This window comes from Triturus cristatus, chromosome 2_1 (genome assembly GCF_964204655.1).
Source record: "Triturus cristatus chromosome 2_1, aTriCri1.1, whole genome shotgun sequence".
Taxonomy (NCBI): Eukaryota; Metazoa; Chordata; class Amphibia; order Caudata; family Salamandridae; genus Triturus; species Triturus cristatus.
In genome coordinates this window covers 991,735,531-991,762,349 of record NC_140581.1, presented here as the reverse complement: position 1 = coordinate 991,762,349, position 26,819 = coordinate 991,735,531, and the positions used below count along the sequence as shown (strand labels likewise).

General features: G+C 50.9%; 1 protein-coding gene across 2 annotated transcripts in view; it reads left to right on the top strand.

The window, feature by feature from the left end:
• The window catches only part of FOCAD (focadhesin), a 1,730,079-nt gene that overhangs the window by 842,435 nt on the left and 860,825 nt on the right, over nt 1-26,819 (top strand). For both annotated transcript variants that reach the window (XM_085634390.1, XM_085634400.1), the window contains exons 30-31: nt 4,530-4,619; nt 5,789-5,936. In XM_085634390.1, coding sequence (XP_085490516.1) covers nt 4,530-4,619; nt 5,789-5,936 — 238 coding nt within the window. The remainder of the gene's footprint in view (nt 1-4,529; nt 4,620-5,788; nt 5,937-26,819) is intronic.

The window sequence follows — 26,819 nt, the reverse complement described above, 5'->3', positions numbered from 1 at the left end:
TATGCCACCCCTGGTCTGGCCTTCCAATCAGACACAACTGGCTGATCACTCAGCTGGGGCAAGGTCGTGTAATCACCCCTTGCTTAGATATAGTATATCTATATCTACCTTATATATAGACACATGTGTACCTATCAGCCACTCCTATGGCAGGCCTTAACAATCCTGGAGGCAGAGTGCTTGGTAACATGTGAGATGGTGCTCTAGCATGAGCTGAGCCTGTCTGCAGCTTTCGGAACCATGTCCTTATAGCTGTTCTATGATATAGCCTACCATATACTCTTAAAGTGCCTTATAATCTTAAACGGTTATGGTAACTATGGTTTGGCTTTATCAAAACATGTTGTGTAAGGTGTCTAACACTTTGGAATAATACCCCCATACCATTTCTGGTGATGAGGATATTATTCCTCCCTTCTAGAGGGAGAGACATGTTAAAATCCTACTTTGCTGTTTAACTCTAACCAAAGCCTCAGCATCACAAAATGGATGCTGCTGCCACAGACACCAGTCTGACCTCCTGCTGCTGGGAGTGATCCCGGCAAGGGAGGCTTGGACAATAGGTTTCCTGCTTGGGGAGGTGCTAGCACCTCCCCAGACAGACTTTAGTGTATTGGGGCAGGGAGGGCTGAAAGGAATGAGACATGCCTGGGGCACACAAGGTGTCCCATGCATAGTCCAGTTCAAACCGGTGCTGGGGCACTCCAGCCCCAGTCCTGGCGCGAAACTGGACAAAAGGAAGGGGGTGTAACCACCCCCCTCCCAGGTCCCACCCATAAGGCGTGACCTAGCAGGTAACCCAGCCCCCCAGATTAGTATAAGAGTGGTAGCTGGACCCCAGGAGATTAGATTATCCAGAACCTGCAACTTGAACAGAAACTCTGGACCTTCGACATTCGACGAAAGAAGAAGACTGAAGAATCTCCCTTGTGGCCAAGGAGTGGCTACCCTGTGCAAGCAGGCACCATCAAGAGACTACCCTTTGCTTTGCTAAAGTTCTACGAGGGACCGACTGCAGAGCCCAACCAGAGCCTTGACTTCCAGACTTCTCCGACCCTGATCCACATCCACAGCCGAGCTGAGATCCGTGGAGGCGACGAGAGACGTGGGACCGGCTACCTGGGAAAAGTGGCGAGTATCTTCCAGCGCAGCTTCTGAGGTACCCTCGAAGTTGTGCACCAGGGATTGAGAAGCCCCAACCCCAAGCACCATCTGCACCGAAGATCAGCCCCCCACACTCCACGAGTCCTGCGTGGGGCCCTTCTGCATTTTCCTGCTTGCCGCGCTTGTCCGGTTACTTGCCCGTTGGCTAGTGACCTTTGTGACGACGCATCCAGAAATCTTCACTGCTGGTTTGGCTCCTCCAGACTGGCTCCTGCTTCCTTGCAAAAGAGAAGCACCCCAGACCTTCCTGGTCTGCACCAGAAGCAAGTCCTCCGTTCTTCGTGGGTTCCGCTTGCCAAGGCTTGGTGAGTCCTAGTCCAACTTCGACGCCGCCGACAGCAAGAGCCTTCGTGGGACAGCTCGCCTCCTGGTCCTGGTCGTCCTCGACGTTCCCTGGTCCTCGTGGCTGCAGCGACAAGCTTCACCTTCACCTGCAACCTTCACGACATCGCCTGGTTCCTTCCTGGTTTCACGTGGTCACTGACTAGTGACCTTGACTCTGTCCCTTCTGCTTGCAGGTCTCCTCTCTTCTTGATCCCAGCCTTGGGATCCACGGACACTCTTCACTGACTGCCTGTCAGCAACTTTCCTTCAGGCATCCATAGAAGTCCACGACGAAACCCGACGCAAGTTCACACCTATGCACCCGCAGCCCGTGGGCTAGGTAACTTGGGTACTTCGGTGCTCACAAGGGTAGTGACTATCCTAGGGTCTAGTTTCGGAGTCTCGACTCTCTAGCTGCTTCAGAAGTGTCCTTAAACTGTTAATTTCTAGCAACTACTATTTCTATCGACTTTTATGCATTACGCGTGAGTGTTTCCACTCTGCACCTGAATCCCGTGGGCCTCCCACTTCCTAACTGTTGCTAGTGTAGTGTAGCCCCAGCGATTCCCTAGACCTAGGCCTACCCTATTTCCGTGACAGTGGTCCTTATACCACTTACTTAGTATATGGTTTGCGTGGCCCCTAGGGCCTAACTGTAATACTTACCTGTGTGACTTAATGTATGCTTAAATAAGACTGTGTTGTACTTACCTCTAATCTCATAAAGAGTGCTGAGGGTTTGACTAGAATAAATACACTTTATTTTATATATATATCTGTTGTGGTGTCCTTTCATTTGGTATTCAAGGGATTCTATATGGTATCACAGCTGGCTTCACATGCCATTCAGAGTTTAGCCTAAGACTGCTCTTGTCCATGCTACCACTAGGATAGCTGGTCTATAAGGTTGACTTTACAACCAATCACCATAAGGGTTGTTTGGACTGATATAAGGTGTACACTAGAACTAGTGACATCATACATCAGGCCAACTTCTCACAATCCCCACAAAAATTGCATTTATTGCCTATGTCCATCTCATATGGTTCAGAATGCAAGATATGTCATACTTTTTCTAATAAGACCCTTAGAGACAAGGAAGGACGTCTTCTCATCTGGCTTCAGAAATTGAAAACTAGATCAGACCTTGTGTCATACTCCGTGGGTGACCAGTCTGCATCTACAAAAGCCTCTTTAAAAAGGGCAAGCGAGTCATCACAGTCTGATAAAGAGCCTAATAAAAAGTGCGCCAAGAAGTCCTCTCTTTAATCTTCCTCTAAGTGAAAGGTTCTCATAAAAAAGAACAGCCATCAAAGACTGTTGCTGAGCCAAAGACACCTCCTGCGTAACTTAAACTGACTTTCAAACAATCTAATTCTGACATTCTGTCAGGAAGTTCTCAGTCAGCGAAGAAAAGTGCTTCAGCTCCGTCGACGACAAGAGGATTCATTTCTGGCACAATGACGACATGTTCTATGGCTATTTCTTTCTCCCATTCTGCGAGAGCTTGTGATTTTTTTTTGTTGCACTCGCTTCCCTGTGGGTGGCTGTGTCTTCTATGAGTACATTCTTTCCCCTCTTTCTGTCAGTCTGTCACTTTTTCCTCCCCGTTGTCACATGGGAGAATAGGTTTGTTGGTACTTCTGGCTCTTTGCATACCTTGAGTTTGGGGTCTTTTGGCTGTGCCTCTGCCCTTGTTCCTGATGGGGATGTCTTGGAGTTTTGTCGTTCCCTGTGTGTCCCCGACTGGTTCCCCTTCCTTGTCTTTGGTTGGGTTTGTAGTCCTGTTGCATGTTTTCGTGACATTTATACATATGTCCCTTGTCTCGGGGGGCTGTCTCTGTACTGGCAGGGTTGCTGCTCTGTTCTTTATTCTTTCCCTGCCTTTGGGTACTGCACTGCTCTTTATGGTGTTGTTCCTCACCATTCCGTTTTCGGCTCTTTTGCACACTGTTCCTATACTCTCACAGTTTTGTCTGCTGGCTCCGTGTTGTGGCACAGAAAAGTTCTTCGAAGAAAACTGCCGTAGGCGCTCCGGGGTGGGACTTATGTGACCTCGCTGACGTCACGTATGCGGACGACACCTGGGCGGAGTCTCGTGATGCCGTCCCCCCGGCGCGCAGGGATTCTGGGAAAAAAAGTTTTTCGGATCCAGTCTCACGCCTGGGGATAATTCTACGTGAAGGACTCTGCGGCTGGATCATCTCTACCAGATACATCGTTACCGAAGATAAGTAACTCGTACTTTATTTTTGTTTATCCCTCAGTGTACAAAAGTAGGAGACCTATCAGTATTGACTTGGTTTTATACTGCTGCATCCTCACATAACACTCACTAGCTCATGAGATGCAGTTTTAAGGCTAAGCCCATGCTAATGACTTTCGTTTAATTCAGAAACCTGGAAATGGAAGATGGTTACACATCATTATGTCACATAAAGTATACAGTGTAGGAGCACCGTCCACCTTATCCACTGGTCGGTTCTTCTTAAAATGTTCCTCAATCCCTTAATACAATCTCTTGTCTTTATCGTGTCAACCAGTGCTTTGTATTTTTATATCAATTTATGCTGCTCCTACTTGAGCATATTCCTGTTCATTCTTACTTCATACCCTGGAACTAACTAACTATCCTTAACCCTCCACATGATGCTCAATACCTATCTCTTCTTCACGGTTTTCCTTTGGTCTCCCACCTCCGTTGTTGTTTAGAATAACGTGTATTTATTACTCAAGAGCCCTTTGTAAATAATGTGGGTCTTAGGGCTGGTCTTGTAATCCCAAATCCATCAGAGATATATTTGGGATGAATTGCTATCGTCTGAAAGGCATAATTTGTACTGTTCTTTTGTAATTATTCACTGCGGATATGCTAAGAACTTGGTTGGATTTTTAAGTTTGGTTGACTGACAATGGAATGTCTGTTGAAAACACAAAATAATGTAGAGTTGTAACCCAAATGTGGGTGGCAATCATTCCGTTGTACACTTTCCAAAGAATTTCGAAGTGCTTGATCCTCTTTTTGTTTTGATGTTTTGCAGTGATGTTTCAGGCCAGCAGATTAATTTACATCTTATGAAGGCTGTGGACGCGCTGGAGGATTGCTGCTTTGACTCTACTCTAGAATACAAGTATGTTTTGTTTTATCTGTTGAATATATGGTGAACATGTTTGAATTGTCTTATAAAATCACCAATGTTTAGGGAATTTGAATGCCTGTTGTCTTAACCCTTTTTACTTATCTTAAATAGGTAAGTGAACATCATTGGAAGTCCCTGATGACTGACATTTCACAGACAGAAGTCATTTTAGTCACATTATGCCCAGAAATTGCCCTAATAGTCATTTGAAGCACGTTGATGTTCATTCAGAATTAAAACTGCTTGATGTTTGTCATAAATGCTGCATCTTTGTAGTTAATATTTTACAAATGAGTGCCAGTGCAGAAAGAAAATGCTGTGTTTGTCAAAGTTCTTTGAGTATGTATGTTTTTTCTTAACCAAAACTTCGCTATCCAGGCATCTGTGTTGACAGCTAGGCTGCAGAATGCATGTAAATCCTCACAATATGTGATCTGCATACCCCTATTACAAATATTGACGACCATCATCCATGCGTGACATCTATTTTAAAACAAAAAAAGGGGGAAATCCAAATTTCATTTGTCGAAAACGGGTTTGAAGCGCTTTATGGTTGGCAGCACGCTGCTCTGGAACTCAGTATTGCAAAATAATATTATGCAAATGATCTATATTTTAGGGAAATTGAGGGGATTTTTTAACCATGTTTACAAATGAAAAGCAATCACAAAGAGCACAAATATTTAATAAGCAGATTTAGGAATAGAAAATAGAAGATGTCCACGAAAAAAGATATCTACAATAGTTTGCTGCTATGATTAGGTCATAATACTTGCCAGAGCAATGGTAGTAGTAGGTAATTTCAAAACTCGCCACGGCCTCCATGTTTGCAAGGTTTTACAGTTGTCCTGTTGTAGTTTAATCAACAAAGGCATCAGTTAGAGGTATAATTCAGATAGAGCTACGAAAGATAGGAAGAAGTTGATGAGGTTCAAATTGGTGAAAATAAATAAAAAGTGCATATTGCCTGTTTCGAAAGTATTCTAATGTCACTGTTAAACTACTGTATCTTTTATCAGTGCGAAATCAAAAATCGTAACCCTCTTCGAAATTATTCACAAACTGTAACAGAAAACATCCATGAAAAAAGCTTTGGCAGTAGGAGATATGCTAAAAATTAAGTTTTGGTTGTCCTTGTGTTTTCTTTCTTTTACTGTTAGTACTGGCTGCATTTTGGGAGTGGGACTCGTTCTTTCACTTATGAGTCACAGCGGCCAAATTGAATCCCGTGTCCATGTTTCTGCTACACTCCGGAAGCTTTGCAAATCTCTGGACGAAAGTGTGGATCAGAGCAGAACCGTGCAAGAAGTAAGATACATTTTAAGGCTGTATATTGTGACATGTTTGCTTTTTTCAAATTTGCTTTTGGTTTTGTATTTTCTCCAACATCTATTCAAGCCAAAAACAAACCTTAGCATCCAGTATCTGGTTCATAGACTCACGTATGTAAAGCTTTGTAGGCCTTGATTCCTGCATTTTGTTAATATCTGGTTTTCAGAGAAAGATAAAGTTAAGGGAGAACAATGACTGTAAACTGCATATTTGTATATAGGTATGCACACAAGGGCTCTTGTCAGAATCGTAGCTGATCATACATTTATCTGGGTAAAGAAAGAAGAATATGGAATAAGCATAATCCAAGTTGTAAAACCTTTACATGCTCATTCAGCCCCTACAATAGGAGGAAGAATAGGAAGCAAACCTGATCAACTGTAGTAGGAACCAAGGGGAAGGATATCTTCCTTTGGCGTAGGTAACGGGGTTAGTCTCTCATTCTTGGCTTTGAGAACCTGACAACAAATGAAGAAGCATGGGCATTTGGTCACTTAGTCTATAAATGATTTATTTAAGGGATACCCTTTTGTACATTTCAGTCAGCCATTCCCTATGCAATGGCAGATCTGGAGTACACCAATGCTGTAATATGCATACCTTTGCATAGCGAGTGTAGTCCGCTATGCCCTGGTGTTTGAGCGGGGTTTCTGTCAAGCCTGAAGTATCATGCATGAAGGACAATGTGTCAGATGGAACTATGGGAGATTTAGTAGAAACCAATATTGGGTCTAGTTTAGTTTCCTACCACAGGAAAAGTCTTGGAACAGACCACAATACATGTCTCAAAGCACCGTCAGGCTGGTTGCACATGCAGCACAGCGAACCCGTACATATAACTACTTATGTGTCTAGTACCAGTTATGTAGCATTTTGGAGTGACTTTATTTCAGGTGTGCCTATCAAAGACCTGTTAATGAGATTCTGTGATCTGGGACAAGTAATCTGAAAGAAACACGTTAGTTAGATTCCTCACCTTAGAATATCCCCAGGCGTCAGACTGGATCCGGAAGATTTTTCGTCAGCAATACCCCTTGCGCGTCGCTAGGCGTCGTCTGCGGCTTCGCGTCCGTCGTCGGCGTCGTGCGCCGGGATGACGTCGTCGGAGTACTTAGACGCCGCCCTCGCGCGCTGACGTCAGTTCTTCTTTTTTCCGCGCCAGTAAGCGCAGATCCGGGAGAGCTACCCCTTTTAGTCTTTTTTGACTAAATCTTTTTGATCATCTTTGATCCTTGTCTGTCGACATCTGGTGCCGGTAGGATGCCTGGGTTCAAGGCTTGCGAGGATTGTCATCGACTGATGTCGGTGACCGATCACCACCGCCGGTGCCTCTACTGCTTAGGCCCCGACCACGACGCGGAGTCGTGCAACGACTGCCAGGCCCTGACTTCGAAGGCTAGGCGGGAGCGGTCCCGCAAGCTTCTCGAGCTTCGCCACTCGGCTCCGCGTCGTGCGCGATCCCGGTCCAGGAGGAGGTCCAAGGATCGCTCGCGGAGCCCTAGCCGACGCCATCGCTCGTCCGGCTCCAAGTCGTCGGGTAAGTCCAAGCGCTCAAAGAAGTCCAAGAGGCGACATCGCTCTTCGGACTCCCCTCGCCGGTCGCGCGACTCGGCCGAGGGTCAGGGTGGTTCCACCCCCGCGGCTCCGGCGGAGCCGCAGGTGCCGCGTCCGCCCCCATACCTTCCGGTCCCTGGGGCTGACGCGACGCCGGCGGAGATCAGTGCCTTCCTCTCGGCCATGAGGAGCCTGGCCCCGCCGTCGACGCCCGCTGGCTCGCCTTCGGGCCCCGCGGACTCGACTGGGCGACCTCGCGTGCCGGCGGCTCCGGCCCCGGCGCCGTCGACGACTCCGGTCTCGACGCCGCAGGTCCCCGCGGGGCCCTTGCCTGGGCCCCAGTCGACGCCGGTTGACCTAGTCACTCCTCCACCGGCGCCGACGCCTGAACCACCGACGCCGTCACCGGCGCCGCCGACGCCTGTGACGCCGACACCCCAGTTTAGCCCTCATCCGGACCCGACGCCGGCACGGCGTCCGCCGACGCCGCATCCGACGCCGCTTGAGTCCTACCATCTCTACAGTCCGGTTCCGATCATTCCTCCTGTTTATCAGGAATCGGAAGAAGGGGGCGACTGGGAGGGGTTCGAGGACCCTCTGGCTGTTCAGTCACAGCTTTCTCAGGACTGGGCAGATGAACTGGGGGAGGCCAGTGGGCTGGACACCTCGCCAGACACTGGATTCACTTCTCCTCCGACCGTGGCTTCGGAGGAGGGTGCAGCATTTTCTGTGGTGCTGCGCAAGGCGGCAGAGGCCCTTGGGCTCGAGTTGCCTGCCGTGGCTGTGAGGACTAACATCCTCACTGAGGTGCTTCAAACCTCAGCAAGCTCCACTGAGCCTCTGCTGCCGTTCAACGAGGCCCTCACTGACGTTCTGCAGGGCACCTGGTCCAAGCCCTCCACAGTTCCTCCTGTGGATAGGAACGTTGCCAGGCGCCACCGCCCTGCTCCGGGCGACCCCAGTTTCCTGTCCCAACACCCCACCCCCGAGAGTCTGGTTATCCAGGCCTCTACCTCCCAATCCTCCTTCCCGACCGCTCCGCCGGACCGGGATTCCAAGAGACTCGAGCAGTTTGGCAAGAAACTGTTCTCGTCCCTTAGTTTGGGCCTGCGGTCCTTAAATACCGCCTGTCTCTTGGACCGTTATTCCCATTCCCTGTGGGATACGGTGGAGGACGTGCTGCCCCTGTGTCCGGAGGAGGTCCGGACGCGTCTTAACCAGGCTTTGGCCGATGGGAGGGATGCAGCACGGCACGCCATACGATGTGGGCTTGACACCACGGACTCGCTGGGTCGGGCGATTTCCACCACGGTGGCGCTCCGCCACCACGCCTGGATGCGGTCCACGTCATTTTCCGGGGATGTCCAGACCACCCTCATGGACATGCCCTTTGATGGCACTCGCCTGTTTGGTGAGAAGGCGGACAGTGCGCTGAACCGCTTTAAGGACTCCCGGGCTACGGCCAAGTCCTTGGGCCTCTCGGCTCCGGCGGCGCACACCTCCGCTTTTCGCCCCTTTCGTGGCCAAGGAAGGGGCGCCTCCTCACGTCCGCAAAGCCACCAGCCGCAGAACCAACCTGCGCGCGGTCGCGGACGTGGCTTCCGCCGTGGCGGAAATGGAGGACGACGTGGTCAGCCCACCTCCACCCCGGCAGCATCCGCCTCAAAGCCCTCCTAGTCCGAGCTTTCAGGCCCATACCACGCCAGTGGGCGGCAGAGTTCGCCATCACCTGCTCCACTGGCGGTCCATAACATCGGACAGGTGGGTGCTGCAAATCGTCCGAAGGGGCTACTCCCTCCCCTTCGAGACGACCCCTCCAGCCATGCCACCGCAGCACCACCGTATCTCGGGGGATCATTTGAATCTTCTCCGCGAGGAAGTTTCGGCTCTCTTGGCCAAGGGGGCCGTCGAGCGCGTTCCGAGTCCAGAAGTAGGTCGTGGTTGTTATTCCCACTACTTTCTGGTTCCCAAGAAGGGCAAGGGGGGCCTACGCCCTATCTTGGACCTCCGGAACGTCAATGCCTTCCTCCGAAAGGAAAGGTTCAAGATGCTCACGTTGGCTCAGGTTTTAGCTGCCCTAGACCCTGGAGACTGGATGGTAGCGTTGGACTTGCAGGACGCATATTTCCATATCCCCGTCCTGCCGGCCCACCGGCGTTACCTGCGGTTCACGGTGGGCCAAGAGCACTTTCAGTTTACCGTGCTCCCCTTCGGCCTCACCAGTGCCCCTCGGGTGTTCACGAAAGTGATGGCGGTGGTCGCAGCTCATCTGCGCAGATCAGGGGTTCCAGTCTTCCCCTATCTCGACGACTGGTTGTTGAAGGCGGGCTCGCCCCAGGCAGTCGTCTCCCACCTCCAGACTACGGCGGATCTCCTGCATTTGCTGGGGTTTTCCATCAATGTGCCGAAGTCACACCTGAGTCCCTCTCAGAAGCTCCTCTTCATCGGAGCGGTTCTCGATTCGGCGCAGTTCCGGGTCCATCCACCGGAACAGCGGGTCCGGGATATACGGGCCCTGATTCCCATCTTTCGGCCTCTATCCCGGGTTTCGGTCAGGCTAGTGTTGCGGCTTCTGGGGCTGATGGCCTCCTGCATCCTACTAGTGCATCACGCCAGGCGGCGCATGCGGGCTCTGCAGTGGGACCTGAAGTTTCAGTGGGCCCAGCATCACGGCAACCTGTCCGACCATGTCTTGATCTCGGAGGGCACTGCACAACAGTTGCAGTGGTGGCTCACGGACCGCGAGTGGGTCAAGGGCAAGAGCCTCTCCCTACCCCAACCGGAGCATGTCGTAGTGACGGATGCGTCCCTCCTGGGATGGGGTGGCCATATGGGAGAGGCGGAGATCAGAGGCCTCTGGTCTCCGGCGGAGTCTCGTCTCCACATCAACCTGTTGGAGTTGAGAGCGATCCGGCTTGCACTGAAAGCCTTCCTTCCCTCTGTCAGGGGAAGTGTCGTGCAGGTGTTCACGGACAACACCACCGCCATGTGGTATTGCAACAAACAGGGCGGGGTGGGGTCGTGGACCCTTTGTCAGGAGGCTCTGCGCCTCTGGACATGGCTGGAACACCAGGGCGTCACCCTGGTGGTTCAACATCTGGCGGGCTCTCTGAACGCCAGAGCAGACGAACTCAGCCGCCGGTGCATGATGGATCACGAATGGCGTCTGAACTCCGAAGTGGCGCAAGGCCTCTTTCAGCAGTGGGGAGAGCCTTGGTTAGATCTATTCGCCACCGAAGAGAACGCGCAATGTCAGCAGTTCTGCGCGTTGGAATTTCCAAGGCGGCACTCGCTCGGCGACGCTTTTCGTCACGAGTGGAGTTGCGGTCTGTTGTACGCCTTTCCGCCTATACCACTTCTGCCCAGAGTGCTGAAGAAGATCAGGCGCGACCGGGCCCAAGTCATCTTGGTGGCTCCGGATTGGGCACGAAGATACTGGTATCCCGAGCTACTCAGTCTGTTGACCGATCCCCCGATACGTCTGCCCCTTCGGGAGGATCTTCTGTCGCAGCAGCAGGGGACGGTCCTCCACCCGAACCTGTCCAGCCTCCACCTCCATGCGTGGAGATTGAGCGGCGGCAGTTGATGCCATTTGACTTGCCTCCTGAAGTCTGTGATATCATTCTGGCAGCCAGGCGTCCCTCCACAAAATCGGTATACGCCTGCCGGTGGAACAAATTTGTGGCATGGTGCACAGCAAAGGCTGTGGATCCCCTTTCCGCCCCTCTTTCTGAGGTTCTCCTCTTCCTTCTTTCTCTGGCCCGGCAGGGCTCTGCCCTGGGCACCCTGAAAGGTTATCTTGCTGCCATCTCCGCCTTCTTGCGGCTTCCTGATCAGCCTTCTCTTTTCAAGTCCCCTGTGGTTACACGCTTTCTCAAAGGCATTACACACACGTTCCCTCCTGTCCCTTTTGTAATGCCTCAGTGGGACTTGAATCTGGTATTGACATTCCTGATGTGCGCTCCCTTCGAGCCTCTTCACAATTGCCCTCTTCGTCTTCTAACTCTCAAGACTGCTTTTCTGGTAGCCATCACCTCGGCTAGACGGGTGAGTGAGCTCCAGGCTTTATCTTCAAAGCCTCCTTTTCTATCTGTTCATCCGGACAAGGTTGTCCTTCGGCCGCGTCCCTCCTTTCTTCCTAAAGTGGTGACTCCATTTCACCTTGGGCAGTCTGTCACCTTGCCCACCTTCTTTCCGCCTCCGCATCCTTCCAAAGAGGAAGAGAGGCTCCACCGTCTGGACCCAAAACGTGCGCTCTCCTTTTATCTGGACCGCACAAAACAGTTCCGGGTGGACGACCAGCTTTTTGTTGGGTACGTGGGCGCTAAGAAGGGGAAAGCTGTGCACAAACGGACCATCTCTCGGTGGGTCGTTTTGTGTATAAAAATTTGCTATTCCTTGGCTAAAAAGGACCCTCCTGTTGGGCTGCGCGCCCATTCTACTCGGGCCACGGCGGCTACTACTGCCTTGGGACGGGGAGTCCCTTTGCAGGACATCTGTCAGGCGGCGACGTGGGCTTCGCTACACACGTTTGCCAGGCATTATTGCCTTGACAGCCAAGTCCGGAGGGATGGCTTCTTTGGCCGTTCTGTCCTCCAGGACTTTCTGGTGTGATCTTGGTTCGCAGACCCACCACCGGGGATGGTATTGCTTGGGTATCTATTCTAAGGTGAGGAATCTAACTAACGTGTTTCTTTCAGATGAACAAGTTACTTACCTTCGGTAACGATATATCTGTAAGAAACATTAGTTAGTTAGATTCCTCACCGACCCTCCCATCCTCCCCGTTCTGCGAACTGACATCTAGGGTTAAGGTTGTCCTTTCAGGCCCCTAGATTTGATTTTTGGCACCAGTGTCGGTCTTTGCATGGCTCTGCGTTCCTGGCGCGGAAGGCTATGTACAAGAACTGACGTCAGCGCGCGAGGGCGGCGTCTAAGTACTCCGACGACGTCATCCCGGCGCACGACGCCGACGACGGACGCGGAGCCGCAGACGACGCCTAGCGACGCGCAAGGGGTATTGCTGACGAAAAATCTTCCGGATCCAGTCTGACGCCTGGGGATATTCTAAGGTGAGGAATCTAACTAACTAATGTTTCTTACAGATACATCGTTACCGAAGGTAAGTAACTTGTTCTTCTGCACTAAATGGCCAAGGAACTCCAGGTGGATTAGGTGAAGGGCCTCCCTTACTGCTGTAGAGAATAAGTCCTGCGCCAAAGGTCTGTACAGACTCAACATGATCCCTTTGTGTTGGACCCACATTTTCATGTGCGCCAGAACCTGAGAGTCTAATAGGTTCCACAGTAGGTTGCCAAGTTTTCCCACGAGGCTTTGCACAACTTGTACATGTCTCTAGCAGTATGAGGTCATTTTCCATGCCGGTTGTGTTGTTTGGGCCATTAAATTGATCAGCAGTGGAGAGGAAGTAGTATTGGTGGTCAGCAACAGTGGTTCTTTGGCTTGATAGCTGTAGAGTTCTCCAGTGGCATCCAAACTCTGCTATGAGTTACCAGGTAAGCGAGCTAAGGCAGATGTTATGAGACTCCATATGCGAGAGGGCCAAATCACCTGAGTGTCTGTTCGCCCCAAGATTATAGATTTCTACGCGTGATTTAATGTTACATTGGACAAATTATTTAATACCTTTCTCTCAATGCCCTGAACATAATTGAAACATAATTGAAACACGGGTCACAACTTCATCACTGGCTGCACCCTACCTCATAGTGACATTTGCAACTGTGACCACCTAGCATATTTATTGGCCATCTTCTGAGTAGTAGGTTCAGGTTGTACTCAGTCATATGTTCCAGGCTCCTGTTAATTAAAATACAAAGATATTTTAGGTGCTTTCTTTTCAACAGGAATTTTTGTCCAGCTATAGTTGCTTGTAACAGTAGTCCTTGACATTCACATTTCCTAACTTTTATTATAGTTTATTTTTCGTACCGTGCAAGCAGGGAAAAGTTATTAATAACCTTCAAAAGTGTTAGTTGGGAGGGGTCTGGATTCGTAAAGTGAATAGAATATCATTGGCATTTAGTAAGATTTTGAAATCTCCTATGTTTATCTGAATTCCCACTATCCCCCACCCCATCTTGTTTAACACCTGCTGCTAAGCAATGCAGAGCCAGCATGAACAGCAAAGCAGACAGTGGGCATCCTCGCTCCTACCTCAGTGGATAGTAAAAACTTCAGAGATGTTCCCTGAAGTTTATTTGGGCCTTCATGGCATTGTAAAACCATGGTAACTTGGTGACGAATTTGCATCCTAGTCCTGCTCTCTAGAAGATTTTAAACATATAACCCTATTCATACCTCTCAAATTCTTATTCGACATCAAGAAAGAGGTCAAACCTATCATCCAGGGAGTCTTTGGTCACCCATAAGAGATGATATAACCCCCTTAAATGTTTGCTCAAAGGTCCAGCCAGAGACCAATCCCATCTGTGTGTGTGGTGAATTAAGGACAGGATCATATTTGATTGAGACTTCTGGCCACAGATTCCTTACCTTAAGATATTCCCCAAGCGTCAGACTGGATCCAGAAACTTTTCAAGCAGTACATCTGCACACCTGTAGGTGGCGTCAATCAGCTCCACATCAGCAGTGTCCATGCAGTAAATGACAGTAGAGATGCCTATATAGGCACCACCCCAGCGTGCTGACATCAATTCTGTTCTTTCTGCACCATCAGCGCAGATCCATAGAGCGCTACCTCTTTCCATTTTTTGGGCAACTTTTATTTTGACGTTTTGTCGAGTCTTTTTGAGACTTTGTCTCGCAGTGTGCTAGGGATGTCATCCACCCCCCCCCCCCCCCCCCCACACCTCCCCACCCACCGACTCCCCTCCACACCAAAAAAAAAATATTTGTGTTTTTTAACCCCAGTGGTTCCTGTCACAGATGTCTGTTTTGTCTCTGGTGCCTGGGGCCGGACCACAACTCCTAGACCTGTGAGGGCTGTCGGGCCATGAACTCTAAGGTGCAGCAGGAGCGTTCCTTGTCGCCCGACATCGGTCGCCTCCACAACTTATCAGCAGGTCACGAAGTAGGACCCGGGCCCATTCGCGGAACCATTCCAGGTGCTTGTCATAGCGCTCAAAATCATTGAGTAAGTCACACAAGAAATTAAAGAAGTTGAAGCACTGTTCGACTTCGCTGTGCCAGTCCAAGTCAACGAATGAGGGGTCAGAACGACACCACTCTATGTACCTCCTCATGCAGAGCCTTCCTCGGAGTCCACTCGAGCCTCCTGTGTTTGTCAGATCAACCCTCGCCGAGCTACATACATTTTATGAGGCTATACACTTTATTTTTGGCCATCCCAACCCCTCTAGTGCACCTTTGGGCAACAGGGGTTCGACGAGTGCCCCCACTGGATTCACACCAGCGGGTCTGCCCTCTGCGCCATTGGGGCCCCTTGGATCTTGAATGGCTTTGATCACGAGACAACAAGCGTTCTTGAAGCCCGTTCCAGTGATGTCAGTACTGGTACCACCAGTGCCACACAATGGCGCCGACCCCATCTTCATACTTGACTCTGATACGGAGCCAGATCAGCGTCATGGCTGGAGCTCTACCTTCTGAGTCGTAATCAGGTCCTCCTTTCGTCGACAAGCCTTGTGAGGCGTATGTTTGGGGGGAATTTGAGGATCCTTATGGTTACAAGATCCCCTTATAAGAGCCTGTGAATAACTGGTACAAGGAACTGGAGGATACCTGTTGTCTGGAGACTGCACCAGACACTGTCTTAATTTCTCCCCCTAGTGAGGATATGGAGGAAGGTGCTTTGTTTGCCATGGTGCTGAGAAGTGCATCTGAGGTCGTGGACCTTACGCTGCTCTCATTGGCAGTGAAGGTGAACATCCTGACAGAGATGCTTCAGCCGGGAGTCACCCCCTCAGAACCTCTCCTCTTCTTTAATAACTTCCTTAAAGATTCCCTGCTCTGGGCATGGGCCAAGAGGATATTCTCTTCCGCCAGGCTAGCATTGTGGTCTATAAACACCGTGTGCCTCTTGGGGCGATACACCCACACAGTTTGGGATGTTTTTGCCCAAGTGCTGTCCATCTTCTTGAAGAAGGCCTGTGTTATACTGACCCAGACTGTTGCTGATGGCAGAGAAGTAGCACATTTCAACATTCGCTGCAGACTGGATTGCATCGTCAGTGGCACTCAGATGCCACACCTGACTGACATCTACTTCCTTCTCGGGGGATGTTCAGGCATCCTTTATGGATATGAACCTTGATTGCACCCACCTCTTTGGCGATAAGGCAGAATCCATGTTGGAACACATTAAGGACAGCCGTGCCACTGCCCGATCACTGGGTCTCTCCTTGGCCTCCCCCTCACTGTCAACCCCAACCTACCTTTTGCCGGTTTATGTCTACAGCAGGAGGTACCAGCTGCGTCTATTCTCGCCCAGTTACCAAGGCCCACAAACTCCCCTGTCCTTTCATGGCCATGGAAGCATCTCCGACAAGTCTTGACTGGACCCACAGCCCGAGTGTAGCAGACTGTCTTAGTGTATGGTGCACACTTATTTAAGTGAAGCACCTTGCACTAATCCAGACAACCCTTATGGTGGCTTTAGTGGTCTTAGACAAACTTAGAAATCTCTCTAAGTGGTAGCTGTGGAGAGCAGCCCTGGCTCAGTCCAGAAGGAGCGTTTAGCAGCTTGTTTTACCAGATCTAGTCATGTAGTGTAGGTTAAATGAAAAATAACACACAGTGTAGTTATAAAATATGTCTATTTATTATACAACACTCACTAACACATTGGTATATCCTACCCGGAGATATCAACACAAATACACAAGAATACTTAAGTTGCAAGAGTTGTAAGCACAAAACACAGTGGTCTCCAGGGGGACACCAAACCATATACTAAGAAAGTGGAATGCTAACTGCAACCAAAGTCGGGTCTTGGACCAGGAGACTCAGAAGAGCTGGGGATCCAAGGAACCACACAGGGTAAGTACCTAGGAACCCCACAAGGCTGTGTGCAGAGTGGAAACACAGCCGCCTACTCAATAGAAGTAAATGGGAAAGTCACAGGTGCAGTTTAGAAGTAAAAGGACCCTTCCCAGTGGACCCTGAAGAAACCTTGTGGAAGGCAGAAGGTTGGAGAGTCACCCCAACCGTGGATACCCCAGAAACCAGGATACCTACACGAGGGAAGCCGGGTGCATAGGGGTGAAGTGATATCAGAAACCGATGTAGACCACAATGGAGGACTTCAGTAAAGATGCCACTGGGGAAGACTGTGCAAGAGTCCGGTGAAATCCAAGGGTGGATTTGTGAAGAGAAGAACCTGCAAGCTAAGGGGACAGAGTCTATGCTACTCGGAGGTGACTAGAAGGCACGAAGAACAATGCCCACCTGTGTCAGTTGATGCCGGAGTGATGACTGTGACCTTGTCGCTGCAGCTCCGAGGACCTGGCGCTGCTGAGGAAGACCAGGAGCTGTGCACAAGTTGTCTCATGTCGGAGGTTGAGAACCAGGGGTCGGTGTCCGGCGGGAGCACCAACAAGCCGTGGCAGCTGCAACAGGCATGGAGAGCGTAGAAGGAGCAACGTTGGAGCCAGCAAGTTCCAAGGGACTCACCATGTGCAGACGAGTCAGAGTAGGCCCCAAGCAAGCAGGGAAGCCCATTGAAGCAAGAGAAGAACTCAGGAGGACCGACCGGCAGAAGGCACTGGAGTTGCAAGAGGACCTCGAGCAGCTCACCAAAGATGAAGGCCAACGGTGCAGAGGACGCAGTGAAGACAAAGATCTTGGCAGGAAGGGTTGCTGGAGCTTCTTGTAGCCAGAAGATCTCTGGAGTACAGAGCCAACAAGCCTTGGCAATGGTAAGTGCACAGGAGTTCAGTCCTAGCTGTTCCGACATGGGATACTGGTCTCAAAATTGCAGAGAGGACAGGTCAGACCTCGAGGGAGTTGCAGAACCACCATCTGTGTTGCTCAGTCTTTCGAAGTCCAGGGGACGTCAGGAGCAGCAAACCGGTAAGCTTCGTTGTGGTGCCTGCAGATGCAGGGCAGTGACCCCTTCACTCTAAGGGAGTTTACTTCAGGTGTCCTTGATACCCACAGGTCTGTTGAAGATCCTGGAAGAAGCACAGACACAGATGATGAAGAGGACTTGCAGAACAGCGGGACCAGAAGCAGCAGGAGTCTTCTTTGGTGCAGTCTCGGTTCCAGGCGAAGTCTAAGTGTCCAGACGGTCGAAGAGTGACGTGGTTTCAGGATTGAGTCTTGTCCCTTGACGAATCTGAGGACCCACCCACAGGTAAGCCCTTTTATACCCTAAGAAAGGGGTTAGGACGACTCAGGGGTCCCTCCTAGAGGAGGGGCTGGACAGTGGGGAGGATACGCCCATGTCCTTTGTCTAGTTTTGCACCAGAGCGGGAGCCAAGGGCTCCCTGAACTGGCTCAAACTGCAGTATGCAAGGAGGACACCAAATGTGCCCTTCGAACCAGTCTGGTGGCGCTGGCACGCGCCTCACCCCAGCCCAATACATTAAATCCTGTCTGGAAGGTGGTCACACCTCCCTGTGACAGGAAACCTCTTATTCTTCCTTCCCTTGCTCGAGCTCAGCTCAGCCTCAGGAGAGCAGAATCGTGTCTGGGGTCGGCAGCAGCACTAGTTTTCTGGCAGACCCTGGAAGGCCGTTACCGGGGAGTACTGGGGGCTTCCCTGAGGAGCCCCCAGTGCATGGAATAATACCTCCAACATCGGGAACGGTGTTGGGGTATGATTCCAACACGTTTAATACCAAACATGCCCAGGCTTGGCACAGCCACTATATAGTTAGCGTAATAACGGATGGCCACTATATGTATCAAAATGGCTGACTGCACTTGAAAAGCCTGGAGAATCGACTCTGAGGTTTGTAGGGGTGTCCTGCTCATGCAGGGGCACCCTCACACTTATAACCAGCACCCTCCCTTCAGGATTGAAAGGCCTGCCTTAGGGTTGACTTATAGGTTTTAAGTGTAATGACCTCAGATATAAGAAAAGGTATAGCGGCTAGCACCAGCTTACACAGACTACAATGGCAGGCCTGTAGTCACAGTTTGAGTGGTCTCTCATGGGTGGCATAATACATGCAGCAGCCCATGGGAGACCCCTGGTGTACCTATGCCCTGGGTACCTCATTACCATATTCTAGGTACTTATAGGGGTACACCAGTAACCAATTGGGGAGGTACAAAAGTACTTACCAAGTCAAATTTAGGGAGGAAGCACAGTGACTGGGGTCCTGATTAACAGGATCCCAGTCAGACTAGTAAAAAAAAACATAATAACACCAGCAAAAATTGAGGGTAACCATGAAAGCAGATCCTACTTTCCTACACAGAGTGTACACCCAGCCTGCAGCCATCCGGCAGCCATAGCCTCAAAACTCCCATAGTTTACCCTTTTACCATCATGGGCACCTAGTTGAAGGTAGAATCTGACATTACCTGCCCTGCTGGTAGTCCTTAACATCGGACAAGTGGGTACCTTAAATTGTTCAGTGGGGTTACTCTATCCCTTTTTAGAAACCCAGCCACCCATGCCACCATCCCCAAACTGGCTGCTGAAGAGCCACCTTTCTCTGCTCTGTCAGTAAGTACAAGCTCTTTTGACCAAGGAGCCATTGAGAGGGTGCCCGCATCAGAAGTAGGCCATGGTTGCTATTCCCACTACTTTATGGTGCCCAAGAATGACGGAGACCTCTGCCCTATTTTATACCTGTGCCCTATCACCTTCTTCCTGGAAATCTGGAGACTGGATGGTAGTGCTGTACTTGCAGGAGGCCTGCTTCCAAATCCCCATCCTGCCTACCCACAGGCGCTACCAGCAGTTCATGGTGGGACACAAGCATTTTCAGTTCGCAATACTCCTTTTTGGCCGCGCCATTGCCCCTTGGGTGTCCACCAATGGTGAGGATTCCAACACATCTGCGGAGGTCAGTGTTTCCAGTCGTCCCCCTAACACGATGACTGGCTTTTGAAGGTGGGCTGGCCCCACACAGTCGTTTCCCACCCCCAGATTACAGTGGACCACCTTCATTCGCTATTGTTCACTATCAACATGCTGAAGTCACACTTGACTCCTTCTCTGATGGTCCCTTTCAACAGAGCTATTCTGTACACTGCAGTTTCTGGCCTATCCTCCGCAGAGGTGAGTCCTCGATATTCAAGCTATGATACCGATGTTTGAGCCTCTATCCTGGATTTAGATGAGACTGACTGAGGCTGCTTGGCCTCATGGCCTCCTGCATGCTGTTGGTAACACATGCTCACTGGCGTATGCAGGCTCTGCAGTGGGACCTAAATTCCCAGTGGGTGCAGTATCAGGGCAATCAGTTCGACCTGGCCCAGATATCAGAGAGAACTGCAAAAGATCTGCAGCGGTGGCTGATTAACCAAGATGGTGTCGACGGCAGACCCCTCTCTCTTCCTCACCCATAATTGATTGTAGTGACATGCATCACTCCTGGGTTGGAATGGCAGTCTGGGAGAGGTGGAGATCAGAGTATTTTGGACTCCACATCAACCTGCTGGTGCTGAGATTGATTCTCCTGGCATTGAAAGCTTTTCTTTCTTCTATCAAGGGAAAGCTGGTTCAGTTGTTCACGAACAACACCACCACCATGTGTTATTGCAACAAACAGATTAGGGTGGAATTGTTGACCCTGTGTCAAGAGGCCCTATGTCCCTGGGCATGGCTGGAAAGTTAGGACCTATTGCTGGTGGGTCAATGTCTGGCGAGTTCTCTGAACTCCAGAGTTTAAAAACAGATGTCGAAGCCTAGCGAATCACGAATGGCATCTTCATCCAGAAGTGGTGCAAGGTCTCTTGAATGATTGGGGAGAAACTTGGTCAGATTGATTTGCCACATCTGAGCACGCACATTGTCAGCACTACTGCACACTGGAGTGTCCAAGGCAACTCACTCTCTGAGACTCTTTTCGTCTTGAGTGATGCTCCGGCCTCCCTTACACGTTCCACTGATAGCATTCCTATACAGATTTCTCAAGAAGATGAGGAATGACTGGGCCCAAGTCATTCTTGTGGCTCCAGATTGGGCACAGAGTATGGTATCCCGAACTTCTGGGCATGAGCATCAGTCCTCCGATCAGGCTGCCCCTTCTGGAGGATCTACTGTCACTGCAAAAGGGCAGCATCCTGCATCTGAACCTGTGCACGCTCCACCTTCATGTATGGAGGTTGAGCAGCATCAGCTGAAAGCTTTTGACCTCCCTACAGAAGTCTGTGATGTTATTCTGGCAGCCAGGCATCCCTCAACGAAAACAGTAGATGCCAGCCGTTGGGACAAATTTGTGGCTTGGTGAGCTTTCAAAAATGTTGATCCCCTTTCTGCACTTTTATTTGAGATGTGGTGTGTTCTCTCACTAGGCATACAAGGTTTTTCATTGGGCACAGTTAAAGGGCATCTCTTAGCCATATTTGCATTCTTGCGGTTGCCAGATCAGCCCTCCCTGTTGTGACTCGTTTCCTAAAAGGACTAAAACATATGTTCCCTCCAAAACCCTTCTTCATGCCCCAATGGGACTTTAATATGTTATTGAAATTCTTGATCTGGTTGCCCTTCCAACCTATGCACAACTGGCCTTTATGTCTTCTAAACATCAAAACTGAATTCCAGTGGCCATTACGTCAGGAGGGTTAGCGACCTGCAGGCATTTTCCATGCATACTCCATATGCCACATTCTTTCCAGGCAAACTGGTTCTGAGAGCATGTGCCCCTTTCCTGCCGAAAGTGGTGAAACTCTTCCATTTTGGCCAGACCATTATACAACCGATCTTTGCTCTGTCTCACCCTTCCAAACAGGAGGAGAGACTAGACCACTTGGACCCAAAAAGAGTGTTCTTGTTCTACATTGACCGTAAGGAACACCAGATGGAAAGGAAAGACCGTGCACAAAAGGACCATCTCAAGATGGATCGTGCTCTGCATTAAAAAATGCTATGCAGTTTCCAAGAAGCAACTCCCTGAGGGCTTGTGTGTTTTTTTGTCCTCATTGTGCAATAAACAGGGGTAGGAGGTGTCAGGGGTCCCGACTCTTATCTGTAACGTCTTGAAGCAGCCCACTGTTGTCATGGAGAGGTACGGCGATCCACACCATCTGACAGGACCCCCTTTTTTTCCTATTCCATTCGATTCGAGGGGGGGAGTCGCCTTCTGTGGCCACCAGTGCAAGTCCCTTACTTGCTAGTTATTGCTGTATTGCATAATCATTGAACATCCAAGGACCCTTCAGGAGACGAGACCTATGAAATCTGTTTCTGCTCCCAGATATCCTAGAATTCAAGTCTCTTACTTTGCCTCTCACATCGATCCAGTTTATTTTTCCTCTGTATCGAAGCTAACCACTCCCACTGAGTATTCACTTGATACAGATTTCACGTCTAGCCAGTAGAATTAGAACAAAGAGGAGATGTTTCTGTTTTTAACTTAGTTTGAGGAAGCCCTCATTATAAATTCTGACCCCAAATATGACTAGATCTATGCTTATCTCTATTTTTTGGCCCATTACATCCATGAGGATCTTACCCACTTTGTTCCAAAATTTCTGAAGTTGGGGGCACTGCCGAAACATGTGTATGTTGTCCGCCATCTCTTCTTCGCATTTGGGACAGCTTTTCACCTTCTGCTTATTTAAATTGGACAATCTTTTTGGCATCCAATAGGCTATGTGTGTGGTGAATAAATGTTTTTTCGGAGAGAGGCAAATTTTTATAGTAAACCAATACATAGACATTGATACTTGCCATGTTTCTTGAACATCCAGCGTCGGCAGATCCTCCCACCAGGTAGAGTGAAGTCTTCTTCCCCGGCTGATAATAGTGATCAATGCCAGCTTGATAGCTCTCTCTTTAACACCTCATTTCCTTGTATTTTACTTTCAAGGTCTCTGTTTCCTGTCTCATCTTCCCCTAGGGATTTTGCCCAGCTCACTAATTGGTAGTATTTGAATTTTACTAGTGAGCCATTAGTCATAGATGTGAGTTGATTCCACCCAATTACAGTATTTCCTTCTAAGAGTTGTCCCCACTTTATTATGCCTTCTTTTGCCAGTGGACTAGCAAGCGTGTCTTTTAGGCATTCCGAAGTTCCTGGGGAGGCCCATATTGGAGCAAAGTCACCTTAATGGAATTTTCAACGATCTTCTAATTTGATACTATAATTTAGTGGCTGACCATAATACCTTTAATTTGACTTTTTGAAGAACTTTGGGTGTCCACGACTGCATTCGTTTGCAGAGTCCCAGTCCTGGTCCTATGTCAGGCCGCGTCGTGGGGATCCCTGCACACGTTCACCAAGCACTATTACCCGGACAGTCAGGTCTGTCATGACGGGCTCTTTGCTCGTTGAGTCCTCCAGGACTTCTTGTTCGAAATCTGTTCTCAGACCCACCTCTGGATTAGTATTGCTTAGATACCTATTCTGTGGTAAGGAATCTGTGGCTGAAAATCTCTATCAGATTAACAAGTTACTTAACTTCATAACCCCTTTTCTGGTAGAGACTCTATCTAGTCACAGATTCCTTACTGAGCCCCCATCCTTTTTGCTCTGTGAACAGATTTCTCCATACAGGTTGACTCCACGAGGTCCTTAGCGTGTACACATTGGTACAGCATCCTTCGTGGCTCTGTGCTTTCATACAAAGTACATGATGTCATCATACTGGGGTGGCGTCTATACAAGCACTGCGCACGTCACTTCCGGTGTGGGCATCACCATCTTGGAGCCATTCAACGCCACCTTCCGGCGTGCAGAGCTACTGCTCAAAAAGTGTCCGGATCCATTCTGTCACATGGGGAATATTCTAAGGTAAAGAATCTGCATCTGGATAGGGTTTCTACAAAATAAATGGTTATCGAAGGTAATTAACTTGTTCTTTTTGCAGCCTGTTGGCTATCATATTTTAGCTAGTATTTTATGCCTACATTTAGTAATCATATGAAATGATAAATGTAGAAATGTTGCAAGTCCTGGGTTTTAAGATAAGTTAAATCATAGTCTTATGAGGGAGTGAGGAGAATATGCTCTTGGTTTCGGCCTCTTTGTAAGCTTCGTACAAGACATTCACCAGCACTGTTAGGTTCTGTTTGTGAAATTCTCTCAGGATGCTGTCCTCCCCAAAGGAGTTGTTGTATAGCAACTCACTGATAGCTACCAATACCTCCTCCTTCATTATTTCCCCTTCTAATTGATTGCAGCTGTCTTTCATCAGCCTAAGAAATCTGAGGCTTGATACAAAATGTTCCTCATTGTTTGGGAACACCTGTGCTTCCAAACAGTACAGGCTTTCACCGTAGGTGACGAAAGCATCAGTAATTTCCTGCGGGTGCTTCCTAAAAGTCCCCTGTTCATTATATACTGCTGGTATCGCCAATGTTGCCTCTTGCTGTCCCAGCTGCGAGTATCCTATTAGATTTTACAACTGCTTGTAATTTTCACCTTTGACTCAATATAGAGCATATTCTTACTTTGATGTGTAGTGGGAATCTGAAAGAAACACGTTAGTTAGATTCCTCACCTTAGAATATCCCCAGGCGTCAGACTGGATCCGGAAGATTTTTCGTCAGCAATACCCCTTGCGCGTCGCTAGGCGTCGTCTGCGGCTCCGCGTCCGTCGTCGGCGTCGTGCGCCGGGATGACGTCGTCGGAGTACTTAGACGCCGCCCTCGCGCGCTGACGTCAGTTCTTCTTTTTTCCGCGCCAGTAAGCGCAGATCCGGGAGAGCTACCCCTTTTAGTCTTTTTTGACTAAATCTTTTTTGATCATTTTTGATCCTTGTCTGTCGACATCTGGTGCCGGTAGGATGCCTGGGTTCAAGGCTTGCGAGGATTGCCATCGACTGATGTCGGTGACCGATCACCACCGCCGGTGCCTCTACTGCTTAGGCCCCGACCACGACGCGGAGTCGTGCAACGACTGCCAGGCCCTGACTTCGAAGGCTAGGCGGGAGCGGTCCCGCAAGCTTCTCGAGCTTCGCCACTCGGCTCCGCGTCGTGCGCGATCCCGGTCCAGGAGGAGGTCCAAGGATCGCTCGCGGAGCCCTAGCCGACGCCATCGATCGTCCGGCTCCAAGTCGTCGGGTAAGTCCAAACGCTCAAAGAAGTCCAAGAGGCGACACCGCTCTTCGGACTCCCCTCGCCGGTCGCGCGACTCGGCCGAGGGTCAGGGTGGTTCCACCCCCGCGGCTCCGGCGGAGCCGCAGGTGCCGCGTCCGCCCCCATACCTTCCGGTCCCTGGGACTGACGCGGCGCCGGCGGAGATCAGTGCCTTCCTCTCGGCCATGAGGAGCCTGGCCCCGCCGTCGACGCCCGCTGGCGCGCCTTCGGGCCCCGCGGACTCGACTGGGCGAACTTGCCTGCCGGCGGCTCCGGCCCCGGCGCCGTCGACTACTCCGGTCTCGACGCCGCAGGTCCCCGCGGGGCCCATGCCTGGGCCCCAGTCGACGCCGGTTGACCTAGTCACTCCTCCACCGGCGCCGGCGACTGAACCACCGACGCCGTCACCGGCGCCGCCGGCGCACACGCCTACACCTCCGGCGCCGCCGACGCCTTTGGCGCCGACACCGCCCCAGTTTAGCCCTCATCCGGACCCGGCGCCGCAGCGGCGTCGACCGACGCCGCATCCGACGCCGCTTGAGTCCTACCATCTCTACAGTCCGGTTCCGATCATTCCTCCTGTTTATCAGGAATCGGAAGAAGGGGGCGACTGGGAGGGGTTCGAGGACCCTATGGCTGTTCAGTCACAGCTTTATCAGGACTGGGCAGATGAACTGGGGGAGGCCAGTGGGCTGGACACCTCGCCAGACACTGGATTCACTTCTCCTCCGACCGTGGCTTCGGAGGAGGGTGCCGCATTTTCTGTGGTGCTGCGCAAGGCGGCCGAGGCCCTTGGGCTCGAGTTGCCTGCCGTGGCTGTGAGGACTAACATCCTCACTGAGGTGCTTCAAACCTCAGCAAGCTCCACTGAGCCTCTGCTGCCGTTAAACGAGGCCCTCACTGACGTTCTGCAGGGCACCTGGTCCAAGCCCTCCACAGTTCCTCCTGTGGATAGGAACGTTGCCAGGCGCCACCGCCCTGCTCCGGGCGACCCCAGTTTCCTGTCCCAACACCCCACCCCCGAGAGTCTGGTTATCCAGGCCTCTACCTCCCAATCCTCCTTCCGGACCGCTCCGCCGGACCGGGATTCCAAGAGACTCGAGCAGTTTGGCAAGAAACTGTTCTCGTCCCTTAGTTTGGGCCTGCGGTCCTTAAATACCGCCTGTTTCTTGGACCGTTATTCCCATTCCCTGTGGGATACGGTGGAGGACGTGCTGCCCCTGTGTCCGGAGGAGGTCCGGACGCGTCTTAACCAGGCTTTGGCCGATGGGAGGGATGCAGCACGGCACGCCATACGATGTGGGCTTGACACCACGGACTCGCTGGGTCGGGCGATTTCCACCACGGTGGCGCTCCGCCGCCACGCCTGGATGCGGTCCACGTCATTTTCCGGGGATGTCCAGACCACCCTCATGGACATGCCCTTTGATGGCACTCGCCTGTTTGGTGAGAAGGCGGACAGTGCGCTGAACCGCTTTAAGGACTCCCGGGCTACGGCCAAGTCCTTGGGCCTCTCGGCTCCGCGGGCGCACACCTCCGCTTTTTGCCCCTTTCGTGGCCAAGGAAGGGGCGCCTCCTCACGTCCGCAAAGCCACCAGCCGCAGAACCAACCTGCGCGCGGTCGCGGACGTGGCTTCCGCCGTGGCGGAAATGGAGGCCGACGTGGTCAGCCCACTTCCACCCCGGCAGCATCCGCCTCAAAGCCCTCCTAGTCCGAGCTTTCAGGCCCATACCACGCCAGTGGGCGGCAGAGTTTGCCATCACCTGCTCCACTGGCGGTCCATAACATCGGACAGGTGGGTGCTGCAAATCGTCCGAAGGGGCTACTCCCTCCCCTTCGAGACGACCCCTCCAGCCATGCCACCGCAGCACCACCGTATCTCGGGGGATCATTTGAATCTTCTCCGCGAGGAAGTTTCGGCTCTCTTGGCCAAGGGGGCCGTCGAGCGCGTTCCGAGTCCAGAAGTAGGTCGTGGTTGTTATTCCCACTACTTTCTGGTTCCCAAGAAGGGCAAGGGGGGCCTACGCCCTATCTTGGACCTCCGGAACGTGAATGCCTTCCTCCGAAAGGAAAGGTTCAAGATGCTAACGTTGGCTCAGGTTTTAGCTGCCCTAGACCCTGGAGACTGGATGGTAGCGTTGGACTTGCAGGACGCATATTT